The sequence below is a fragment of the Macaca nemestrina genome, chromosome 17, assembly GCF_043159975.1.
Source record: "Macaca nemestrina isolate mMacNem1 chromosome 17, mMacNem.hap1, whole genome shotgun sequence".
Classification (NCBI taxonomy): domain Eukaryota; kingdom Metazoa; phylum Chordata; class Mammalia; order Primates; family Cercopithecidae; genus Macaca; species Macaca nemestrina.
This window is the reverse complement of record NC_092141.1, coordinates 87,077,215-87,097,438: the sequence shown is the minus strand read 5'-3', so window position 1 is coordinate 87,097,438 and position 20,224 is coordinate 87,077,215. Positions and strand designations below refer to the sequence as shown.

At 43.3% G+C, this 20,224-nt stretch overlaps 1 protein-coding gene across 18 annotated transcripts in view; it reads right to left on the bottom strand.

Annotated features, from left to right (window-relative positions):
* LOC105469230 (trinucleotide repeat containing adaptor 6C) overlaps window positions 1-20,224 on the bottom strand; it is a 154,243-nt gene that overhangs the window by 18,366 nt on the left and 115,653 nt on the right. For 12 of the 18 annotated variants that reach the window (XM_071081709.1, XM_071081710.1, XM_011720024.3 and 9 more), the window contains 8 exons: window positions 19,951-20,031; window positions 18,002-18,059; window positions 15,740-15,882; window positions 13,723-13,896; window positions 11,189-11,335; window positions 7,558-7,677; window positions 3,841-3,924; window positions 3,334-3,574 (listed from right to left, as the gene is read on the bottom strand). In XM_071081709.1, coding sequence (XP_070937810.1) covers window positions 3,334-3,574; window positions 3,841-3,924; window positions 7,558-7,677; window positions 11,189-11,335; window positions 13,723-13,896; window positions 15,740-15,882; window positions 18,002-18,059; window positions 19,951-20,031 — 1,048 coding nt within the window. The remainder of the gene's footprint in view (window positions 1-3,333; window positions 3,575-3,840; window positions 3,925-7,557; window positions 7,678-11,188; window positions 11,336-13,722; window positions 13,897-15,739; window positions 15,883-18,001; window positions 18,060-19,950; window positions 20,032-20,224) is intronic. The other 6 variants (XM_011720022.3, XM_011720027.3, XM_011720023.3 and 3 more) reach the window with 2 other exon arrangements.

The following is a 20,224-nucleotide window of genomic DNA, read 5'->3' as shown; positions in this document are numbered from 1 at the left end:
TTTAAGAGAAGCCAGAAGCCACTTTCCCCAATTTTTGAATGTTGGCATCAACACACGCCTACGAACATGCACATACACGCTTCGCAGACTTAACAAAACGCCTTTGCAAGCCCATCAGTGCCACGGGGCTGCCTACTTGCAATCTCTGAGTTCTCTTCGTTTCAGCTTGTACAGATCTAGTCAGGTAAGGTGGCAACAATGTCAGGGCTTCAACCTGGCCTTCAGAATGCTCTGAATTCCACAATTTGGCCCCAACCCATCTCTCCCAACTTTCCCCTCTGGGAAAGTCAGCTAGACTGGCCTGGCCCTTGCAAAATGGGCCCCTGAAACAGGCCAGGCCTCTTTCTTCTGTGCTATGTGAGGCTTCCCCTTCATTTGGAAAGGCTTCCTCTTTATTTACTGTAATCCTATCTAATCATTTGAGGTTCAAGCTTAATACTATTCTCTGATTTTTCTTTCTCCACTCAAAGTGAAAGTGAACTTTTCCTTCTCTAGAGCCCTGTGAGAATCACATGACACTGGTATCAAGGTTATTTTTTCCTGTTTATATGCCTGCTCTTCCCATCTAAATGACGAACTCCAGGTGGCAAAAGACTGAGAATAACAAGGACAGGCTGAATGTGAGGGAAGGAAGGTAGCTGGGAGCCCCCACTACTGACCATGGGCTGCTGGTTTCTTTACATGAATTGTTGAGTTTCTAATAGGCTCTTCAACATAGGTGCTGCTGCAGAGAAATGCTGAGAGCCAGCAAGATAGGCAATTTTACAACCAAAGTTTCCTATACTTTATTAGTTATTTGTTTTTAATACATTTATAACTTCACTGTGAATATTATAAAATATTACCCAAATTATTTTTCAACTAATTTCAAAGATTCACTGCATGAATTCTTTAACTTGTACTAAGAAAAAAAATCCTTAAGAGTAAAGATAAGTGGCCGGACGCGGTGGCTCATGCCTGTAGTCCCAGCACTTTGGGAGGCCGAGGTGGGTGGATCACCTGAGGTCAGGAGTTCGAGACCAGCCTGGCCAACACGGTGAAACTCAGTCTCTACTAAAAATACAAAAATTAGCCAGGCGTGGTGAAGCATGCCTGTAATCCCATCAACTTGGAAGGCTGAGGCAGGAGAATCGCTTGAATCCAGAAGGTGGAGGTTGCAGTGAGCCGAGATTGCGCCACTGCACTGCAGCCTGGGCAACAGAGCAAGACTCCATCTCAAAAAATAAATAAATAAATAAATAAAAAATAAAAAAAAAGTCATGATAAGTGTACTTTATCTTCCAAATACAGGTTAAGAAGACAGGTGAATACTAGAAAGCTGAAGCTAACGCATTTTAGGATAATAGGTGGAATGAAATTTGTTTCTAAAACAGAAGCACTTACATAAGTAGCTGATATTTTACAAAGTGTTTGCTATGTACTAGGCACTATTTAAAGACTTTACGTATTAGGCCGGGTGTGATGGCTCATGTCTGTAATCACAGCACTTTGGGAAGCTGAGACCAGGAGGATCACTTGAGGCCAGGAGTTTGAGGCTGCAATGAGCTATCATCATGCCACTGCACTCCAGCCAAAAAAAAAGAGGCCAGGAGTGGTGGCTCATGCCTGTAATCCCAGCACTTTAGGAGGCCAAGGCAGGTGGATCACAAGGTCAGGAGATCGAGACCATCCTGGCTAATACGGTGAAGCCCCGTCCCTACTAAAAATACAAAAAATTAGCTGGGTGCGCCGAGATCGCGCCACTGCACTCCAGCCGGGGCAACAGAGTGAGACTCCGTCTCCAAAAAAAAAAAAAAAAAAAGAGAGAGAACTTTACATATTAGCTTATTTAATCTTTAAAACAAACCTAGGAGTTAAGTATTTCCACATTACAGATGAAGAAATTAAGGTATGACTGGGTATGGTGTCTCAGGCCTGTAATCCTAACACTTAGGGAGGATCACTTGAGGCCAGGAGTTTGAGACTTGCCTGGGCAACACAGAAAGATCCCGTCTCTAACAAAAAAAAAAAAAAAAAAAAAAAAAAAAAAAAAAAAAAGAAAGAAATTGAGGCAAAAAGCAGCTAGGCAAGTTGCCCAAGTTAGTAGTGAGCCTGTTGGTGGTGAGTTGGGACTCAAACCTAGGCAATCTAATTCCTAAGTCAGGTCTTAACTACTTAGACACAAAGGGTGTTAATGGATGAGACAATAATTAAGGAACGAGATCATCTAGTCTAGTATTTATCAATCTCATATTAAAGATATATCACATTTATAATATGTCAAGTAAAAAGTGTTCAAATGATTACAATACACCGCCCTTTTGAGAGACATTGAATAGAATTAGATAAATGAATATTATCTGCTGGTAGCAAATTCACTACCACTCAACTGGCCTTTGGCCCTTTACAGATGTATTTTCCAAGTTACTGATACCCTTTGTCCTGCATCTACAGACTCTAATAGCAATCAACAGACAAGCCTAAAGTGCTTTCACTAAGTTCTGAATTCTTACAGCAAATTAGTCCATGCAGAATCAATTTACTCATTTATACCCTCTGGTGTCTTCAGGTATGTGAGCTGTGACTCTCCTGGCAGGCCTGACCTTGAGGCCTGGCACCATGTCTTATAGTGACCTGCAGGTTTCATGTGCCCTATGTGCTTCTACAAGTTAGATTTCAACATATATATGTTGATTTCGTCGATTATACAAATCACATTTCATACAAAATGAGTTGTATCAACAACCACTGCTTTTTAAGAAGTGCTTTTGGTGTAAATCTGAATACTTTTACTGACCAAACCATTATAAAGTCTTCTCTGCGGTTTGGGCTGGAGGAAGTGGCTGGTAAAGTACAGTTCAGAGTAGACTAGGAATAGAACAAACTCTGGAGATGTGACAGTGGAAATGAGATTTTGGAGGCTCTGACTGGTACCACCTTTAAAGGTTTTATACTGAGAGTATTATGGCAGCAGCAAAACTCCTGCTCTATAGAACATGGTTAGTGTTGCTCCCTTATTAAAAATTCTTGAGGCTGGGCATGGTGGCTCACATCTGTAAACCCAGCACTTTAAGAGGCTGAGGTGGGAGGATTGCTTGAGCCCAGGAGTTCGAGACCAGCCTGGGCAACGTGGTGAGACCCCATTTCTCCAAAAAATAATAAAAAACTTTTTTTAAAGCTAAAAAGCCTTGAGATGCCTGTTCTGTGATTTTGTCTGGGGCTGCACTTACAACAGGCTATGGTTTTGGCGCTGGCCAGTCCTCCTAACCACTGAAATGCTGCCCTGGCCGCCACATATGGACTCCAGGTACTCTCTCTACCTGATGTGGCTGTTGAAGACCATGGGACACTCACCAAGAGGGTAAGGAGCAAAGGTGTTGGGTGAAGACTGCTGCTCTTTGGTCTGCAGGTCAGGTAGGCCGGGAGTCTGCGGGTGCGAGGGGAAGCTGTCCATGGCCGATTTGCCTGCAGAGGGGTGCAGAGACAGGTGCGGCGGGGGCGGTGGCGGTGGTGGCTGCTTCACGAGCAGGGCCTGGGCCAGCTGGCGCTGGTGCTGCTGGATCTGCTGCTGCAGATTAGTGATTGTGCGCGCAACCTGGCAGGCACAGACATAGGTTCGTTAACCAGGTGGGAAGGGACACTCATGGCTTGTCTAGGGACCAGGTGAATTCTTCATTGTCTTTATGCTGAGGCCACCACTGGCTAGGTCAACCTCCTCCCAAACCTAGCTGAACCCAGGAATTTTCCAAGGAAGGCTTGGCTAGAGAAAAATCAAAGATCATCTAATAGTTCATCAATTAGCATCTCTTCTATCAGGGAAAATTATAGCTCATGACAAAAGTCAATCTGGGTAGCACCTACTTGCTGCTCCTGTTGTCTCATGGATCCGGACACATTACGCTGGGCCTGTAACATCTGCTGCTGGATTTGTAAACGTTGGTATGCCTGTTGACAAAAAGAAGAGTTAAAATAGTATAATAATTAAGTATAAGTTGAACTAATGGTTCAACTTTGACATTAGTTAAAAAACAAAAAAAGAGAACCTAGCCACTCTTCTTGGCCCATACTGTGGCTGACACATACTCTTTTTTTTTTTTTTAGATGGAGTCTCGCTCTGTCACCTAGGCTAGAGTGCAGTGGCGCAATCTCAGCTCACTGCCACCTCTGCCTCCTGGGTTCAACAAATTCTCCTCCCTCAGCCTCCCAAGTAGCTGGGATTACAGTCACGTGCCACATTGCCCAGCTAATTTTTGTATTTTTAGTAGAGACGGGGTTTCATTATGTTGGCCAGGCTGGTCTCAAACTACTGACCTCATGATCTGCCCGCCTCAGCCTCCCAAAGTGCTGGGATTACTGGCATGAGCCAACGCGCCCAGCTGTGGCTGACACATATTCTGGAGGCACAGAGCACTTTTAAAAGATTAATGTCTTATCCACTTTTTTAGTGTACAGAATTTAAAAAAATCACAGAGTTAATACTTGTTTAGTGTTGGTGATGATGTTGGTCAGCAAATATTTTTCATTTAATGAAGAGATCAAAATTCTTCTGCTTGATTCATACAAACTGAAACTTAAACAACCATCACCACCACCACCACCACCACCACCTATTCTATAATGACGGATACTGAAGTCCAGCACAGCCCAATGTGGCAAAGCACTGGGAGTAACTGTCCCAAATCATTCAAGAATAATGTGTGTTAAACAATGTGGTCGTCTCCATAACATCATGGGAATGAAAGCTAAGAGAGAACCTGAAATGCAGATTTGTGGGCATTTTTGTCACACGAACTTGTCATCTACAAAGTTGGTTAAAGTTATGATATTCTTCTGTACACTGACATAGCAGCTTTGGTCACTTGACTGTTTTGAAATGTTGGTTGAATATCATAATTTTTTCTTACAACATGAATTTTAGGGACATTTTTGGCAAAAGGACTCATCAAAGTAGAATCCAAATAAAGGTGGAGATTGTACTATTAGAAATGCCTCATTAATCTGTAATCATGGAGGAATAAAATACTTGAGTAAATCCTTATAGGCCCTAAAACTTAACCTTATGGAAGCACTGAAACTTTATTTTTCCATTTTTTCTGGAAAAATATTTAAGAACAGAATACATTGTTTTAAAATAAGAACACACTATTGTAATTCAACATTTTCTTAACGTCTTTCACACCATGGGGTCAATAAAAACTTACTGTATAACTAAAAGATTCTAGCACATCAGTAAGAAAATCAGCTCTGTGTCAGAATACAGCAATGCCTGCATCAAGCGGCAGAAAGCAATCTTCCTCTATAGTAACAGTTCTAAACCTGCATGCTTTTTCTATGAGTGCCTGTTTTCAGAGCTGTCTCCTTTCCTTTGGAGGTCAGTGGTCTCCAGCTGGCAGGACTGAAAGCAACAGGACTGCACATGTGCACTGCCTCCCCACAGCGATTCTTCCCTTCTGATAGATGAAAAAACAGTCTCTGGCCGGGCGCAGTGGCTCACGCCTGTAATCCCAGTACTTTGGAAGGCTGAGGCGGGAGGATCACCTGAGATTAGGAGTTCGAGACCAGCCTAACATGGTGAAACCCCGTCTCTACTAAAAATACAAATATTAGCCAGGTGTGGTGGCGGGCGCCTGTAATCCAAGCTACTCGGGAGGCTGAGACAGAAGAATTACTTGAACCCACAAGGTGGAGGCTGCAGTGAGCCATGATTGCACCACTGCACTCCAGCCTAGGCGACAGAGCAAGACTAGCAAGACTCTGTCTCAAAAAAAAAAAGAGAAAGAAAAAACAGTTTCTGAGGGCCAAGCCTTGGTCCTGACCTCATGTCTAGAGCTCTGTGCTCTCCCTTAAAGCGAGGACACATACATAGCATGTGCCTCTGGGACACATCCTTCCCTCCTTCCTTCTATCCTCCCCTGCTGCTTACAGAAAAGCCAGACCTCAAACTTGTTGGACATATGTCTAAAAAACGGCAAAGGGGAAGGACTGAGGACTCAAGTACTCTCTTATTAGCAAAGATCTTATGCCAATGGTTTTGTCTTTTGGAGTCCCATTCTTTTTTTTTTTTATTTTTTTTCCTTCATGATTCCTGGTCATTTTTTTTTTTTTTTTTTTTTTTTTTGAGATGGAGTCTTGCTCTGTCACCCAGGCTGGAGTGCAATGGTGCGAGGCTCACCGCAACTTCCGCCTTTCAGGCCTTTCAGGTTTAAGCGATTCTCCTGCCTCAGCCTCCCAAGTAGCTGGGATTACAGATGTGTACCACCATGCCCAGTTAATTTTTGCATTTTTAGTAGAGACAGGGTTTCACCATGTTGGCCAGGCTAATCTCAAACTCCTGACCTCAGGTGATTCACCCGCCTGGGCCTCCCAAAATGCTCGGATTACAGGCATGAGCCACTGTGCTTGGCCGATTCCTAGTCGTTTGCTAGGTGATGAAGTTGCTGGCTAAGATTGCTAAACAAATCAGGTACCCACATTAAAGAATGAAATAATTCACTGGGTCTTTTAGTGTATATAATTTCAGTAGGCATCTAGGTATACAATGACATGGCAATTTATGGTAAAATCAGTAAGACCGTTTGAAAATTAAAAAAAAAATCAAGATTATGTAAAGTTATAAAATTTTCAGTCCAGACACGGTGGCTCACGCCTGTAATCCCAGCACTTTGGGAGGCCGAGGCGGGCGAATCACAAGGTCAGGAGATCGAGACCACGGTGAAACCCCGTCTCTACTAAAAATACAAAAAGTTAGCTGGGCGCGGTGGCGGGTGCCTGTAGTCCCAGCTACTCAGGAGGCTGAGGCAGGAGAATGGCGTGAACCCGGGAGGCGGAGCTTGCAGTGAGCCGAGATTACACCACTGCACTCCAGCCTGGGTGACAAAGCAAGACTCCATCTCAAAAAAAAAAAAAAAAACCAAAAACAAAAAAAAAACTTTCAAGAATTATTAGGTCACATCAGCCATTCTTGACCGGGGTTTCATGAGAGAATTAAGTTCTAATGTTCTAAGGTATCTGCTATATGTAACAAAGCAATTTTTCTCCTGTGCGTCTAGAATAGTATTTATGTATACCATCCTTAGAATTATTGAGAAAATAGTCACTCAAATGATTTTTTGTGTTCTGTGGTTCTCAGAAACTCTGGCTGAGAGCTCAAATGAAAAGACATGCCTAATTATAAAAGCTGGTAGATTTTTTGAACACAAAGAGGCCAAGCCATGTGCAGTGGTGCACACCCGTGGTCTCAGCTACTCAGACGGCTGAGGTGGGAGGATCCCTTGAGTCCAGGAGTTCCAGACCAGCCTGGCAACATAGTGAGATGCTGCCTCTAAACAAAAACAAAAACAAAAACAAAAACAAAGGGCCAAAACATTTACAAAACTTTGTAAGGACACCTTTGAGTGAGAACTTCCTAACTCATGAAGAGTTTAAATACTTCATGACAGTCTCAATGACATCCCCGATGTGAAGACAAACATTATCACAACTGCTGCTCTCAGTGGTGCGCCACACTGGTGCATCTGCATGGGCACCAGGAGAGCACTCGGCCTGCGTGCTCTAACTCGCATGGGTCTGTCCACTCACCAGCTGCAGCTGATAGAGCTGGTTCAACATCGTCATATGCTGAGGATTAATTGGCGAGGTTAATAGTGCAGGGTTGAGACCAATGTTTTTTGCTGCAAACTGCAAAAGCTGTGCTTGAACCTGTTTAACAAAAAATATGCGATCAGCCATTGTATCTCTGTTAAAATAGTTACTTGCCCATGTAGTTTTTCAAAATTCAAAAATGATTAAGTGATAATTTGTAGGGAGATCCCCGGAAACTACTGTTACGGAAAAAAAATAAATGCCCCTGATTATTGTAAATACAAAATTGCATGCAGGACTGCATAAAGACAACGCAAGGTTGGGCTGCCAGAATGAGCCAACAGTGCGTGATGTGCTTCCCACTGCAGAGAGCCTATCAACGGACGCGCAGTCAGGGAGGTTTCACATCACCAAGATTCCTATCCCAGAAAAGCAGATGTTCATAGCTCTGGGAATGGAATACAACCCTTGTGGAGAGCCTATAAACGGACACATGAGGGATGCTTGTTCATATGGATAAGATAGGGTTATAAATGCCCTTATCTGGCTTGCCATGGCTCTTCTAGGTCTCTTCAGGGTTAAGGCATACTCCCTTCTGAGAATTTGTGGTCTAACCAGTTGTATAGTTTCATGCCCTGTTTCTATTGATTGTTTGCAACAAGCTTTTGCTGCAATTATTACTACTGATTAGTATCTTACTAAACATAGGTTATGGACAGACTGTGTTTCTGTTTTAAGGCTCTGTTAGAAATTGCTGATGCACACACTACATTGTAAATCCTTATCTCTGTATACTCTACTTCTGCATACTGATATTATGTTAAAGAATTACTTCATCCCATGTGATCATCTCACCTCATAATCAAACGACCCTATATCCCTCACTAACCTACCCTGCCCTCACTAAACTTAATAATAAATGCTGGTATATCCAGTGCATTGGCGGCATCGCAGGACCAGAAGGCGGTGACATGCTGAACCCAGCTTTCACTATCTCGTGTGTATCTTTTATTTCTCGACCTGCCAATCTGCCTGGGAACAAAGAAAGAGCCCTGTTGCATTGCGGGCTGCCGGCCAGATCCCGCAATAATAATTATATTTGTCTCATGGGTGAAATGTCAAAGGCCATTAAAAAATGTATGGACATTTTAATATTAGTAGTTAGCAAGTAAAGAATAAGAAAGGAAAAAGAAAGGAGGGAAGGAAGAAGGGAAGTCTTCAGAGATCTCATCCTCCAAATACTTTAATTGTAAATGAACTTTCCAAGGTTCTGTGTCCTTCCTATCAGTACTTACAGGTAACATGGAAATATGGAAGAAACAGTGAGATGGCACACAGATGCCTTGCCATTTGGGACATGCTGGTTTGCTTTGTGTGGGTAAGACGAACTGATTCTTCTGCTACTGCCTCTCAGACTGGGTATAGCTGTGGCCTAGGTTTGGGCAGTGGGATGTGACTGGAAGTGGTGTGTGCAATTTCAAGGCCACTTGCACAAGAGTGTTGCCTTTTTCCCTGTTACTGGGAAGTGGTTGTGGCAGAGCTGCCCCCAATCCCTGCACTGCTTCTTTCTGCACTGTAACCTGAGAGAGATCAATGTCTACCTAGTTTAAATTACTGTTTTTTGAGGCCTCTTTGTTATAGTAGCTTATCCTATATTCTAACGAATACATTTAACTATTATCTAATAACTTTTATCTTATTACCTGATAATAGTTAAATGTATTAGTTACACTGATAATTGTCCACTATCAACTCAGTGCACAAACCTGGATTTGAACAATTATAGAGTGAGAATTACCCTCAGTGCAGTGCCTAGTGCATCCTGCTCTTTTTCGTACGCTAGCATTACCTTCCCATATGCTATTGTCTGAATGTCTGTGTCCCCCTCCCCCAGAATTCCTATGTTGAAACCTAAACCCTAATTGTGGTGGTATTAAGAGCTGGAGCCTTTGGGGGGTGATCAGGAGCCCCCATGAATGGAATTAGCATCCTAATTACAGAGGCCTGAGAAAGCCCGCTCACCCCTTCCACCACATGAGGATGCATAAAAGTTGCCATCTATGAGAAACGGGCCCTCACCAGACACTGAATCGTCTGGCACCTTGACCTTGGACTTCTCAGTCTCCAAAACTGCAAGCAATACATTCATGCTGTTGTAAATGACCCAGTCTAAGGTATTGTGTTACAGCAGCCCAAACGGACTAAGACACTATATTCCAACAAACTGAACACATTTAAATTAAATTTTATGAATAATAGAAGATTGACAAATTAACACGTTCTCTTTTGGGACAGTTTGAAAATAAGATCCCTCAGAAATCTTAACTATCTTCTTGATATTAGAGGTCTCTTGGGGAAGAAAGCAGTTTTTTCCCTCTCTGCTATAAGAATGCGAGAATGTGGTAAGTACTTCAAGATGCTGCTGCTCCCTCAGGGCAGGCTCCAGTCAACCTTCACATCAGAATTACGTGGGAAGAATTACCAGAGCCCTGAGTTACCCACACAGCAAAGATGTTATCAATACCATCGATCATCAAATACCTTATAAGGGGTAAGAACTAACACTGTAATTAGAAACTTGGTCCAAAGCCTAAAATTGTAAAATGTGCTAAAAATAAACAATATTAACAACAACAATTGATATATATTAGGCCTCAGAGCCATGCAAAACAGCAATATCCTTTTCCTTAATTAGATTTGACCTTTTTTCCTTTCTTTCTTTTTTTGAGAAGGAGTTTCTGCTCTTGTTGCCCAGGCTGGAGTGCAATGGCGTAATCTTGGCTCACTGCAATCTCCACCTCCCGGAGTCAAGCGATTCTCCTGCCTCAGCCTCCCAAGTAGCTGGGATCACGGGCATGCGCCACCACACCTGGCTAATTTTGTATTTTTAGTAGACACGGGGTTTCACCAGGTTGGCCAGGCTGGTCTTGAACTCCTGACCTCAGGTGATCCACCCGCCTCAGCCTCCCAAAGTTCTGGGATTACAGGCGTGAGCCGCCGCGCCCGGCAACCTTTTTTTCTTAACAATCTCCACGGTTCACTTCTAAAAAGGTATGAAAGAAAGAAAAAAAAACCCATCTCTATTGGCAAAAATGATCTAATGCTGAATATTAAACATAACTGAAAATCTATAATATACATACTATTATATAAGATCACATTTAGTTTCTCATTAAAGCATGATTCAGTCCTTGGCTGCTTCTAAGGGTTTCTTTTACATCCTCAGCAATACTACAGCATGTCACTTTCCTCTCCCACCAAACTAGAACAGTTCACTGGGTTCATCTGAATAATTTTCTCGAGAAAGACTGGGACAAAAGCACATCAATAGGATTGTGTTGGGCAGGTCCTTTCCCCTCAATATTGCTTCTGACTAGGAAGATGCCAAATGTTAGTTTGGGTGGCTGAGGCATTCCAAGGAGCAAGCTCTGAAAATGTCTCCTGGGTCAGGAGAATCAGTTTACTATAGTCCAAAATTAATTTAGAGTTTAAAAACCAGAAGGCCTTCTCTTAAACATGGATTAACTCAGCCCTCACTTTAAAATAGTGACTTCCAGATAACACAGGACCCCACGAAAAACCGGCATCTACATCCTGTTGCTTAGTCCTGCTTGGATGTGGGTCTGACCTGAGGGGATAGAAACTGAGGCACTTGAGCACGGAGACTGGGCTGGGAAGAGTTAAGAGGCTGCACTGGTGGCTGTGGCGGCTGCTGCATGGTCCTGGCTTGTGCTGCTCCACTATTGCCAAACATACCCAGATTGCCACTCGGTATCTGTACAGGGACAGAATTGGACATGTTACCAAGGCAGGCATTAAACATTGTTTGGAGGTAGGGTGAAATGATCTATTTTAAGTGATTGCAAAATCGTTTCTACTTCCTACCACTGTCAACTTGTACCCAAGAGAATTTTTTTGAGACAGAGTCTTGTTCTGTCACCCAGACTGGAGTGCAGTAGTGTGATCTTGGCTCACAGTAGCCTCTGCCTCCTGGGTTCAAGTGATTCTTCTCTCTCAGCCTCCTGAGTAGCTGGGATTACAGATGCCCGCCACTACGCCTGGCTATTTTTTTTTTTTTTTTTAAACGGAGTTTTGCTCTGTTGTCCAGGCTGGAATGCAGTGGTGCGATCTCGGCTCACTGTAACCTCTGCCTCCTGGATTCAAGCAATTCTCTGCCTCAGCCTCCCAAGGAGCTGGAATTACAGTCACCCGCCACAACACCTGGCTAAATTTTTTGTATTTTTAGTAGAGACGGGGTTTCACCATGTTGGCCAGGCTGGTCTTGAACTCCTGACCTCGTGATCCACCCATCTCGGCCTCCCAAAGTGCTGGGATTACAGGTGTGAGCCACCACGCCTGGCCTGAATTTTTGTATTTTCAGTAGAGACGGGGTTTTGCCATGTTGGCCAGGCTGGTCCCAAACTCCTGACCTCGGGATCCACCCACCTCAGCCTCCTAAAGTGTTAGGATTACAGGTGTGAGCCACCTCGCTCAGCCCCAAGTGAATTTTTAATGAGTGTCATTTATACAACAAGAAGGCTACCCCATTCAAAGAAACTACCAGCATACAATGTTTCACACACAATAGCAACATGAATACGGTTATTTGAATAATATACATTTCCAAAACGATGTGATAAAAATTAAATAATAATAATGTGTGGGGATTACTAATCTAAGAGGATAGCAACATTTCTTTCTTTTTGTTTGTTTTTTGAGACAGAGTCTCGCTCTGTCGCCCAGGCTGGAGTGCAGTGGCCGGATCTCAGCTCACTGCAAGCTCCGCTTCCCAGGTTTACACCATTCTCCTGCCTCAGCTTCCCAAGTAGCTGGGACTACAGGCGCCTGCCACCTCACCCGGCTAGTTTTTTGTGTTTTTTTAGTAGAGACGGGGTTTCACTGCGTTAGTCAGGATGGTCTCGATCTCCTGACCTCGTGATCCGCCCATCTCGGCCTCCCAAAGTGTTGGGATTACAGGCTTGAGCCACCGCGCCCGGCCGGCAACATTTCAAACAGGAAATATAGTTATTATTTCAATAAACCTTGAAATGGAATGAACTGACAAATTCAGGTAGTTAATTCTGTATTAACTATGATAAAGATATAGTAGCTGTAGTTTTCACTCTGTGTAATGAGTTACCTGACAAATAGGTGAGGTAAGGTACTGTACAGCTTCACTTGGGAAGAGCCGCCTGAGAGGCACTGGCAGAGACCCCCTTCTGTGAACCTAACAGCTGTGAACTAACCCCAGTGCACACCCTAGCTGGGCTGCTGACTTGAAGCTGGCAGAACAATGAAAATGAGAGGTCTCACTGCATCACCACCATGGGGGTAATGTCAGATTGCCAGGATCACACAGCTGGGCGCTGGTGAGTGGAAAGGGCACTACTGGTAACAACACTGGGACAATGGGCACACAGAGGCTGTTTGGCCACCCACATGTCACAGTGTCTTAGAGACATGTCTCCAAGGGGTGTGTGTGTGTCAACCTCATCCCTAAGAAAATCAGAGAGAAGGGATGTCCTAGGGATGGGAAAGGATCATATGTTTTTTGGTACAACACTTCACGTTAAGAGTCTATATGAGAAAAGTAAGATGAAGTGGCAAACGACACTCTCAGGTTCTTCCTTTAGTAACTGATTTAGAAAGGTGATCTCCGCCTGTACCCAAAGAGTGCTGAAGTCTGGAAAAAAATGCCAGTGTGACTCCTGAGAACCACCTTGCAAGAGATGTCATCTTTATTTCTGGGAAAAAGGGGGAGAATGTGGTGTTTTCTCACAGATCAACAGATGTAACGTTTTGGTTGCCAGGAGGAAAGAGGCTGGGGACTACCTGGACCTCTGGATGGATCTGGCAGCCAAAGACCACTGTGCAACACATCATCACTTCAGCCAGTCCCAAGTTAGACCAAGAGTGCTGAACTTAACACGTTTTAGTTAAGTTTAAGAATAAATATAACTAAAGCATTTCCTACTTCAACCCTTGACTCCAATAAGTCACTTGAAGGGAAATCCTGGTAGTATTTCAACTACCTGTACATTTTCAGTCATATTTTAAAATAGAGGTATTAACTACAAATAAGAAAGTTTATGTCTCAAACACATATTTTTTAGAAGGCAGGTAAAACAAAGGCCACGTGTTGCTCTCTCCCAACAGCCTTACCTGTCTAGAAGAATTCAAGTTTTGCATGCCCAGCCCGGAGGCAATCCCACCCAGGGCCTGACTGGGGAGTGCACTGTGTGAAAGGGGGAGCTTCAGGCTTGGGGAAGGCAAGAACGGTGAAGGCGTGGGCTCTTCCACGAGGCCGCCATCCTGATTGGAGAAAGAAAGGGTGAGCTGTGTGCAGTGTCCATCAGCAGACAAAGCACCAAACAGTTTCCCAAGGAAACAGAGGAGGCATGGATGGATAAATAATTAACAGATCAAAAAAGTGTGGATAAGGGAATGGAGAACATGGGCAAAAGCAAGAGGGGAAAAAGAAAAAGAGAAATAGGATTAAGATGCTGTTTTCAGTTTAAAAGTATTTTACAAACACATATATTAGCTGCTACTATTCTCCTAACTACTGGCTCCTAACAGGTAGGAGCACGGAGGAAGGATGGAGGTATTGGCAACAAGCACTTTACAACCATTTTCAAATAAACAGATTCTTTTTGAGAAGTTATTACCAAAGCTGTAGATATACATAGGTTGAACTCTGTGACATTTGTTTTTGACCTACAAACACAGCAGTTTCATAGAGTGTAATCTAAGAAGAGGGTGAGTTATAAAATAAGTTATAAAAGATAGAACCTTATTATTATTATTATTATTTTTTTTACATCTATTGAGGTCATGCTATGTGCCAGGTCTTTTGCAAATTTATGTCAGCTAACATCACAACCAGCCTGTGCATTATCCCATATTTTAAATGTCAGGGTCCCAATTTAGGGTTGTCAGATTTAGCAAATAAAAATATATGATGCTGAGTTACACTGGAATTTCAGATGAACAGTAATTTTTTAGTATGATTTCAAAAATTATTTATCTGTAATTCCAATTTCACTGGGCATTATGAGTTTGAACTCTGTCCACACTGGCGATGGGAAGGACGAGGACGAGGATGTGAGCCTCACCCTGGGCTACCCCACAGCTGCAGCTGAAGCAGATCACGTGCTGGAGGACTCTGAGAGTAAGATCAAGTCCCATCTCTGATATTCTTTGCTTGTGAGCCTTTCCTTTCATTGTTTTTTTTCTTTTATTTTGAGACAGAGTATTGCTGTCTTGTCCAGGCTGGAGTGCAATGGCACGATCTCAGCTTACTGCAACTTCCATCTCCCGGGTTCAAGCAATTCTCTTGCCTCAGCCTCCCAAGTAGCTGGGATCACAGGCGTGTGCCACCATGCTCGCTAATTTTTGTACTTTTAGTAGAGATGAGGTTTCACCATGTTGGCCAGTCTGGTCTCGAACTCCTGACCTCAGGTGATCCACCCACCTCAGCTGGGTTTACAGGAGTGAGCCACCACACCCAGGCTCCTTTCATTGGTGATTTTTTTTTTTTAAATGTGTCCTTCCTTCCTTCAATTTTATTTTCAAGGCTCAATGTTTGCATTGAATTTAGTGCAATGCTTTTCTCCGCCTTTGTAGTCACACCAGTCTGGAGTGGGGACATCATTACATGACAACACTGGGGACTGAGCTGTGACTGGACTTGCTAAACATTCAGGGAGTTTTCCACGGACGCCTGCTGTGGTCACTCATGTGGCCAACTGACAAGGGGCAGCCAGAGATGGGTGCCCAAGCCCCACCACTTCCAATCCCTTTTCCTGAGGATAAACATGTAACACATCATTTCCAAAGGGAAGATCTGTGTTTTTAAAATGAGATATTTGTGTTTTAAAATGGAAATCTGATGATCCTTGCCCACTGGACAAATTGAAGCAGAAAACCAGCCAAGATCACACAATAAAAATGAAAATCTATTTTCAATCCCAGTCTTTTTCATTCTCAGTAATATCACATGAAATACGACATTCCCTTCTTTGAGTTCAACATTCATAATGTTAGAAAAAAATGGACAAAAGTCATTTAAGTATTACAGTCCAGCAAATTTTTAATCTGGCTTGTATTAAGGACACAGTTGAAATGAAAAACTCCTCTTGTTAAAAAAGCAAAAACAAAAAACCACCTATATTCATACCTTGTCAAGAAAGGTGGGGCGGTCCATGGAAGACTCTTTGGAGATTGGCGGGCGGCAGCCGAGGGGCTTGGCGGCCATTCCATTATGGTCGGTCACTCCCAGCCCACGCTTGTCCACGTCCACCTTCTTTTCCAGCAGAGCGCCTGGAGCACAACAAACAGAAGCAACGCTGTAAACAAAACAAGTGAGTGCTGAGCACAAGACAGGCACCAGCTAAGGCCTCAAGGAGGGATGGAGACCCTCCACCCCTTTAAACACAGGGAAGCCAGGGGCAGAGACAGCCCTTGGCTTTGCTAGGGCTGAGCCCGACAAGGGGCTGCCAAGGATTCAGGTCAGGGGATGGGGGTTGGTCTCGTGCATCCTTCCATGGCTCCTGCACTCTCTGATCTGGCCCTGCCGCTCCTCTGCTCTCTCTGCAGCAGTCACACCAGCCATGGCTGGTCTTCAGGGGCTCGGCTTGTCCTCTTCCCTGGGATGCACTCCCTCCCCTAGTTTTCTATACAGCTTGCTTCCTCATTTCTGGTGAACTCAATGGTCACTTTCTTGCAGGGGCCTTCCCGATTATTCTGTCTGCAACAGCTCCTCTCCTACTTCATGGCTGTGCCTCTCCATTCACCGAGTCCTGTATCTGCAAGGATTCTTCCAGATGTGGGGGATACAATACTGTGCAAAACAGACACTGTTTCTATTCTCATGGCTCTGTTGGCTTAATGACTAGTGTGTGTTTGGCCCACCCTCCATCCTGCTCCACAGTTCTAGGGAGTTAGAACTCACCTCTTGCAGCACACCCTGCTCTGTCCCACCCTGGCAGTTTGCACCACATGTCGCACGTGCACGATTAGACAGTCTGCAGTCTATCCTCATTATTCATGAAATCTGTTGTAAAACTGTCCTACTTGCTAAAATTTGTAACCCCCAAATCAATAATTGCAGCACTTTTGTGGTTATTTGTGGACATGTGCAGATTGGCAAAAAAATGTGAGTTGCCCAACATTCATGTTCTCAGTTCAGGTTGAGCCTCAGATCTCAAGCTGTAAAGAAGCGTCCTTTTTGTCGTTCATTTATTGTCATGCTTTTCGTATTTCTGTGCTTTCTGCAGTGATGCTGGTGTTTAAAATGGTCCCCCCATGTGGGGCTGAGGTGCTGTCTTGTGTTTTTAAGCTCAAGAAGGCAGTAAAGCACCTTACGGAGGAAGTATGTGTGTCAAGTAAGTTTCATGTAGGCATGAGTTAAAGCACTGTTGGCCCTGAGTTCAATGATCATGAATCAATGACATGGTACATCCAGAAAAAGGAAGAGAAAATTCACTGACCTGTATGTGAGGCTGCTCAGAAGTACTCAAGTAACATCTGGGCATGTGATAGAGCTATGGAAAAGAAGCTAAATTTGTGGATTCATGAGTGTAGTGGACGGCATTGTTATGAGTCTGAAAGCCAAATAAATTTATGGTCACATTATCCAGGGTCAGAAAAATGGTACACCCTTCTTGGTTAATGTTTTAGTATTAACAAATATGGCATATAATTACTTGTGAGAAATATATATCAATATTAAATAAGGTGTCTTGAAACAGAAAAACATATAAAACAAGGTTATATATTGACTGGTTGACAAAAATGTTGTGAGCAAAGGCTCATAGGAACCCAACCCTGTGTCTCCTAGGAACCCAACCCCATGTCTCCTAGGAACACTGGTTCAGTATTCATTAATTCAGTGTTTGTGGTGACTTTATAGATCATAACCACCAAGAAAATAAGAATCAACTATATTTAAATGTAAATATTTAACATTATTATTACTTTTAAAGCAGCTCCAGAACTAGGGTTGCTTGTTCCTTGACAGGAAATCTTATCTCTCAACAAGAGCTGGTGCTCAACCAGCAAGGCGACGCTTCTGCTGGCCCCTAGGCAAGTCCACTCTGGGGCAAGGCATGAGGAACGCACTCAGCGTCCACTGAAGTCCAGTGTGTGGTTCCAGTGTCTCTCAGAGTGTCATTATTACCTCCCTTTAAAACATACGGGAAAATATTGAGAAAAGCCAACATGCTTCAACTACGGTATTGGCGATTCGGCTCCAAAGTCCACTAGTCCCTAGAGACTCACTCTGTGGTTCCAGCCTGTTGTGTGGTTGCTCTTTCACTGTGGCCTGGTCCTGTCTACCCAGGACATATTCAACCATTAAACCATGACTACAACCAAATGCTTCTGGAAAGTAAAACTTCACAGCTGGGTACCTTTTTAAAAAGGATGTTGTATGACTTACTCATGGCCTGATCAAGATTCATATTGTTACTCTTCAAGGCCTCCTCGGCTGGCTCTCTCTGAGTAGGAAAACAGAGTTTTCATTAATGCACATTAATTAACAGAAGGAAAGCTTACAAATAGTTTAATTACTATCAACTTAAAGACATAGTTATTAGGTTTTGGAACTGGAAATACATTTCTTCACTGTTGAAGTTAGAGATAATGTCTTTTGAATTAAAAATACTTGTAATAAGAAAATGTATTGACTTGATTTTCAAAGTAAAGCATGTGTATTTAACACTTTGGAAACAAAATGCAGAGTGACAGTAAAACCCTGTAAGTACTCTTAAAATCATTTTCATTTTTTAAAAATGTAACTATTAGTATTATTTTTGTAGAGATAGGTTCTCTCCATGTTGTCCTGGATGGTCTCAAACTCCTGGGCTCAAGTGGTCCTCCTCCTGCCTCGGGCTCCCAAAGTGTCGAGATTACAGGCGTGAGCCACCGTGTCTGGTCCTAAAATCATTCTGTACAACACTGAGTAGCACTGATTCCATAAAGATGCAATCTATGCCAAGACAGCAGGGCCACAGACAAGGACACCTGCCATGAGGACAGGATGCTCTCCTAGGAGAGGATTCCTGTCATGGGCCCATCTCCATGCCTCTCTCTAGTCCCAGCAACTATGTCAGTCACTGTTGGAGTGCAGAGCTTCACTTCTCACTTCATCAACTCTAGGCTCTATCATCAACAACTTTTCTCTAAGAAACAGAAAAACAAAACAAGTAGATTCATTTTGATAATTTATGACTGGAACACAGTAATCTCAGGGGATGATAGAAGCCACTAGGGTGCCATGATAACTCAGACAGTATAAATCAGGACACGCTGCGGCCACGGTCAACCTCTTGCCCACTCACACAGGCAGAGCCTGGGCCACCAACACAATGCCCTGCCCAATGCAGAGGGCCTGTGCCCAATGTGAAGGATGGGGTTCTTCCTCTACATGGAGGCCATTCTGGACTCATTTTTTAAAAGGCATCTACAGTAATTAAAATATAAACATTCATTTGAATAAGGATTTTGAAAAAAGGCACATGAAGGGAATACATGGCGAATATGGGCAACATTCCTTGTCATCTGAACTGCCATCCAATCTCAGGAACTGAACAGACTGTGGTATTTTCAGGGGAACGCTCTGCAATATGAATTCTCCCTACATATGACTGGAAACTTAGGAACTAAGCAGGTCTGGTTAGGATACTTTTTCTGGATATGAAACTTTAGTACTTTATACCAAGTTTTCTTTTGTGATCTTTGTCAATATACTCTATACACTAATGAAATTCACTTTTAATTATGAATTAAAAGTAAACATAAAACTGTATAAAACCAATGAAAATTAAAAATCACACAGCATTTTCTGGCTGGGCGTAGTGACTCATGCCAGTAATCCCAGCACTTTGGGAGGCCGAGGCATGCAGATTGCTTGAGCCCAGGAGTTCGAGACCAGCCTGGCCAACATGGTGAAACCTCATCTCCACCAAAAATACAAAAATTAGCCGAGCATGGTGGCTCACGCCTGTAGTCCCAGCTACTCGGAAGGCTGAGACAGGAGGATTGCTTGATCACACCACTGCACTCCAGCCTAGGTGCCAGAGCAAGACCCTGTCTCCAAACAAACAAACAAACAAACAAAACAAAAAAACAGCATTTTCTTTTCTAGGAAAAGGCTCTCACACCCTTTTTGACAGAAATTATGTGGGTCTTTGCTGTAGTTCAAAGCAATGATCCCTAACCCAAACTACCCAGGTAAAAAGGAGATTCAAGAGTTAGATGATGTCAATATCTCATTCCTCAAATAATCCTGGTGCCTTCTGACACACAGAGCAAACATGGAGAGGAAACAATCAGCACATTTCATTTCGGGAAGCATGGTAGGTAGCAGTAAAATATGACAGCAGTTACCGGGAAGCCCATGTCTGTGAGTTGTTTGATCAGCCGGCTCATGATCCAGGCCTCATCCTGCTTGCCAGATGTCTTCATGCCCTGGAACAAAGTGTGGGAAAGGGGAAAGTCCATGAGCTATATTTTAATGCATTTCTTCCAGAAATAGGAGACAGCCTAAATTCAGGGTCATTTAAAAGTCACAGGATCTTTTTGTATTAACGTTGAATAATGCTGTATTCCAGAAACTCTCTAACAGTATTTCATGGCTACTACTATGGAAAGCATCAAGGTA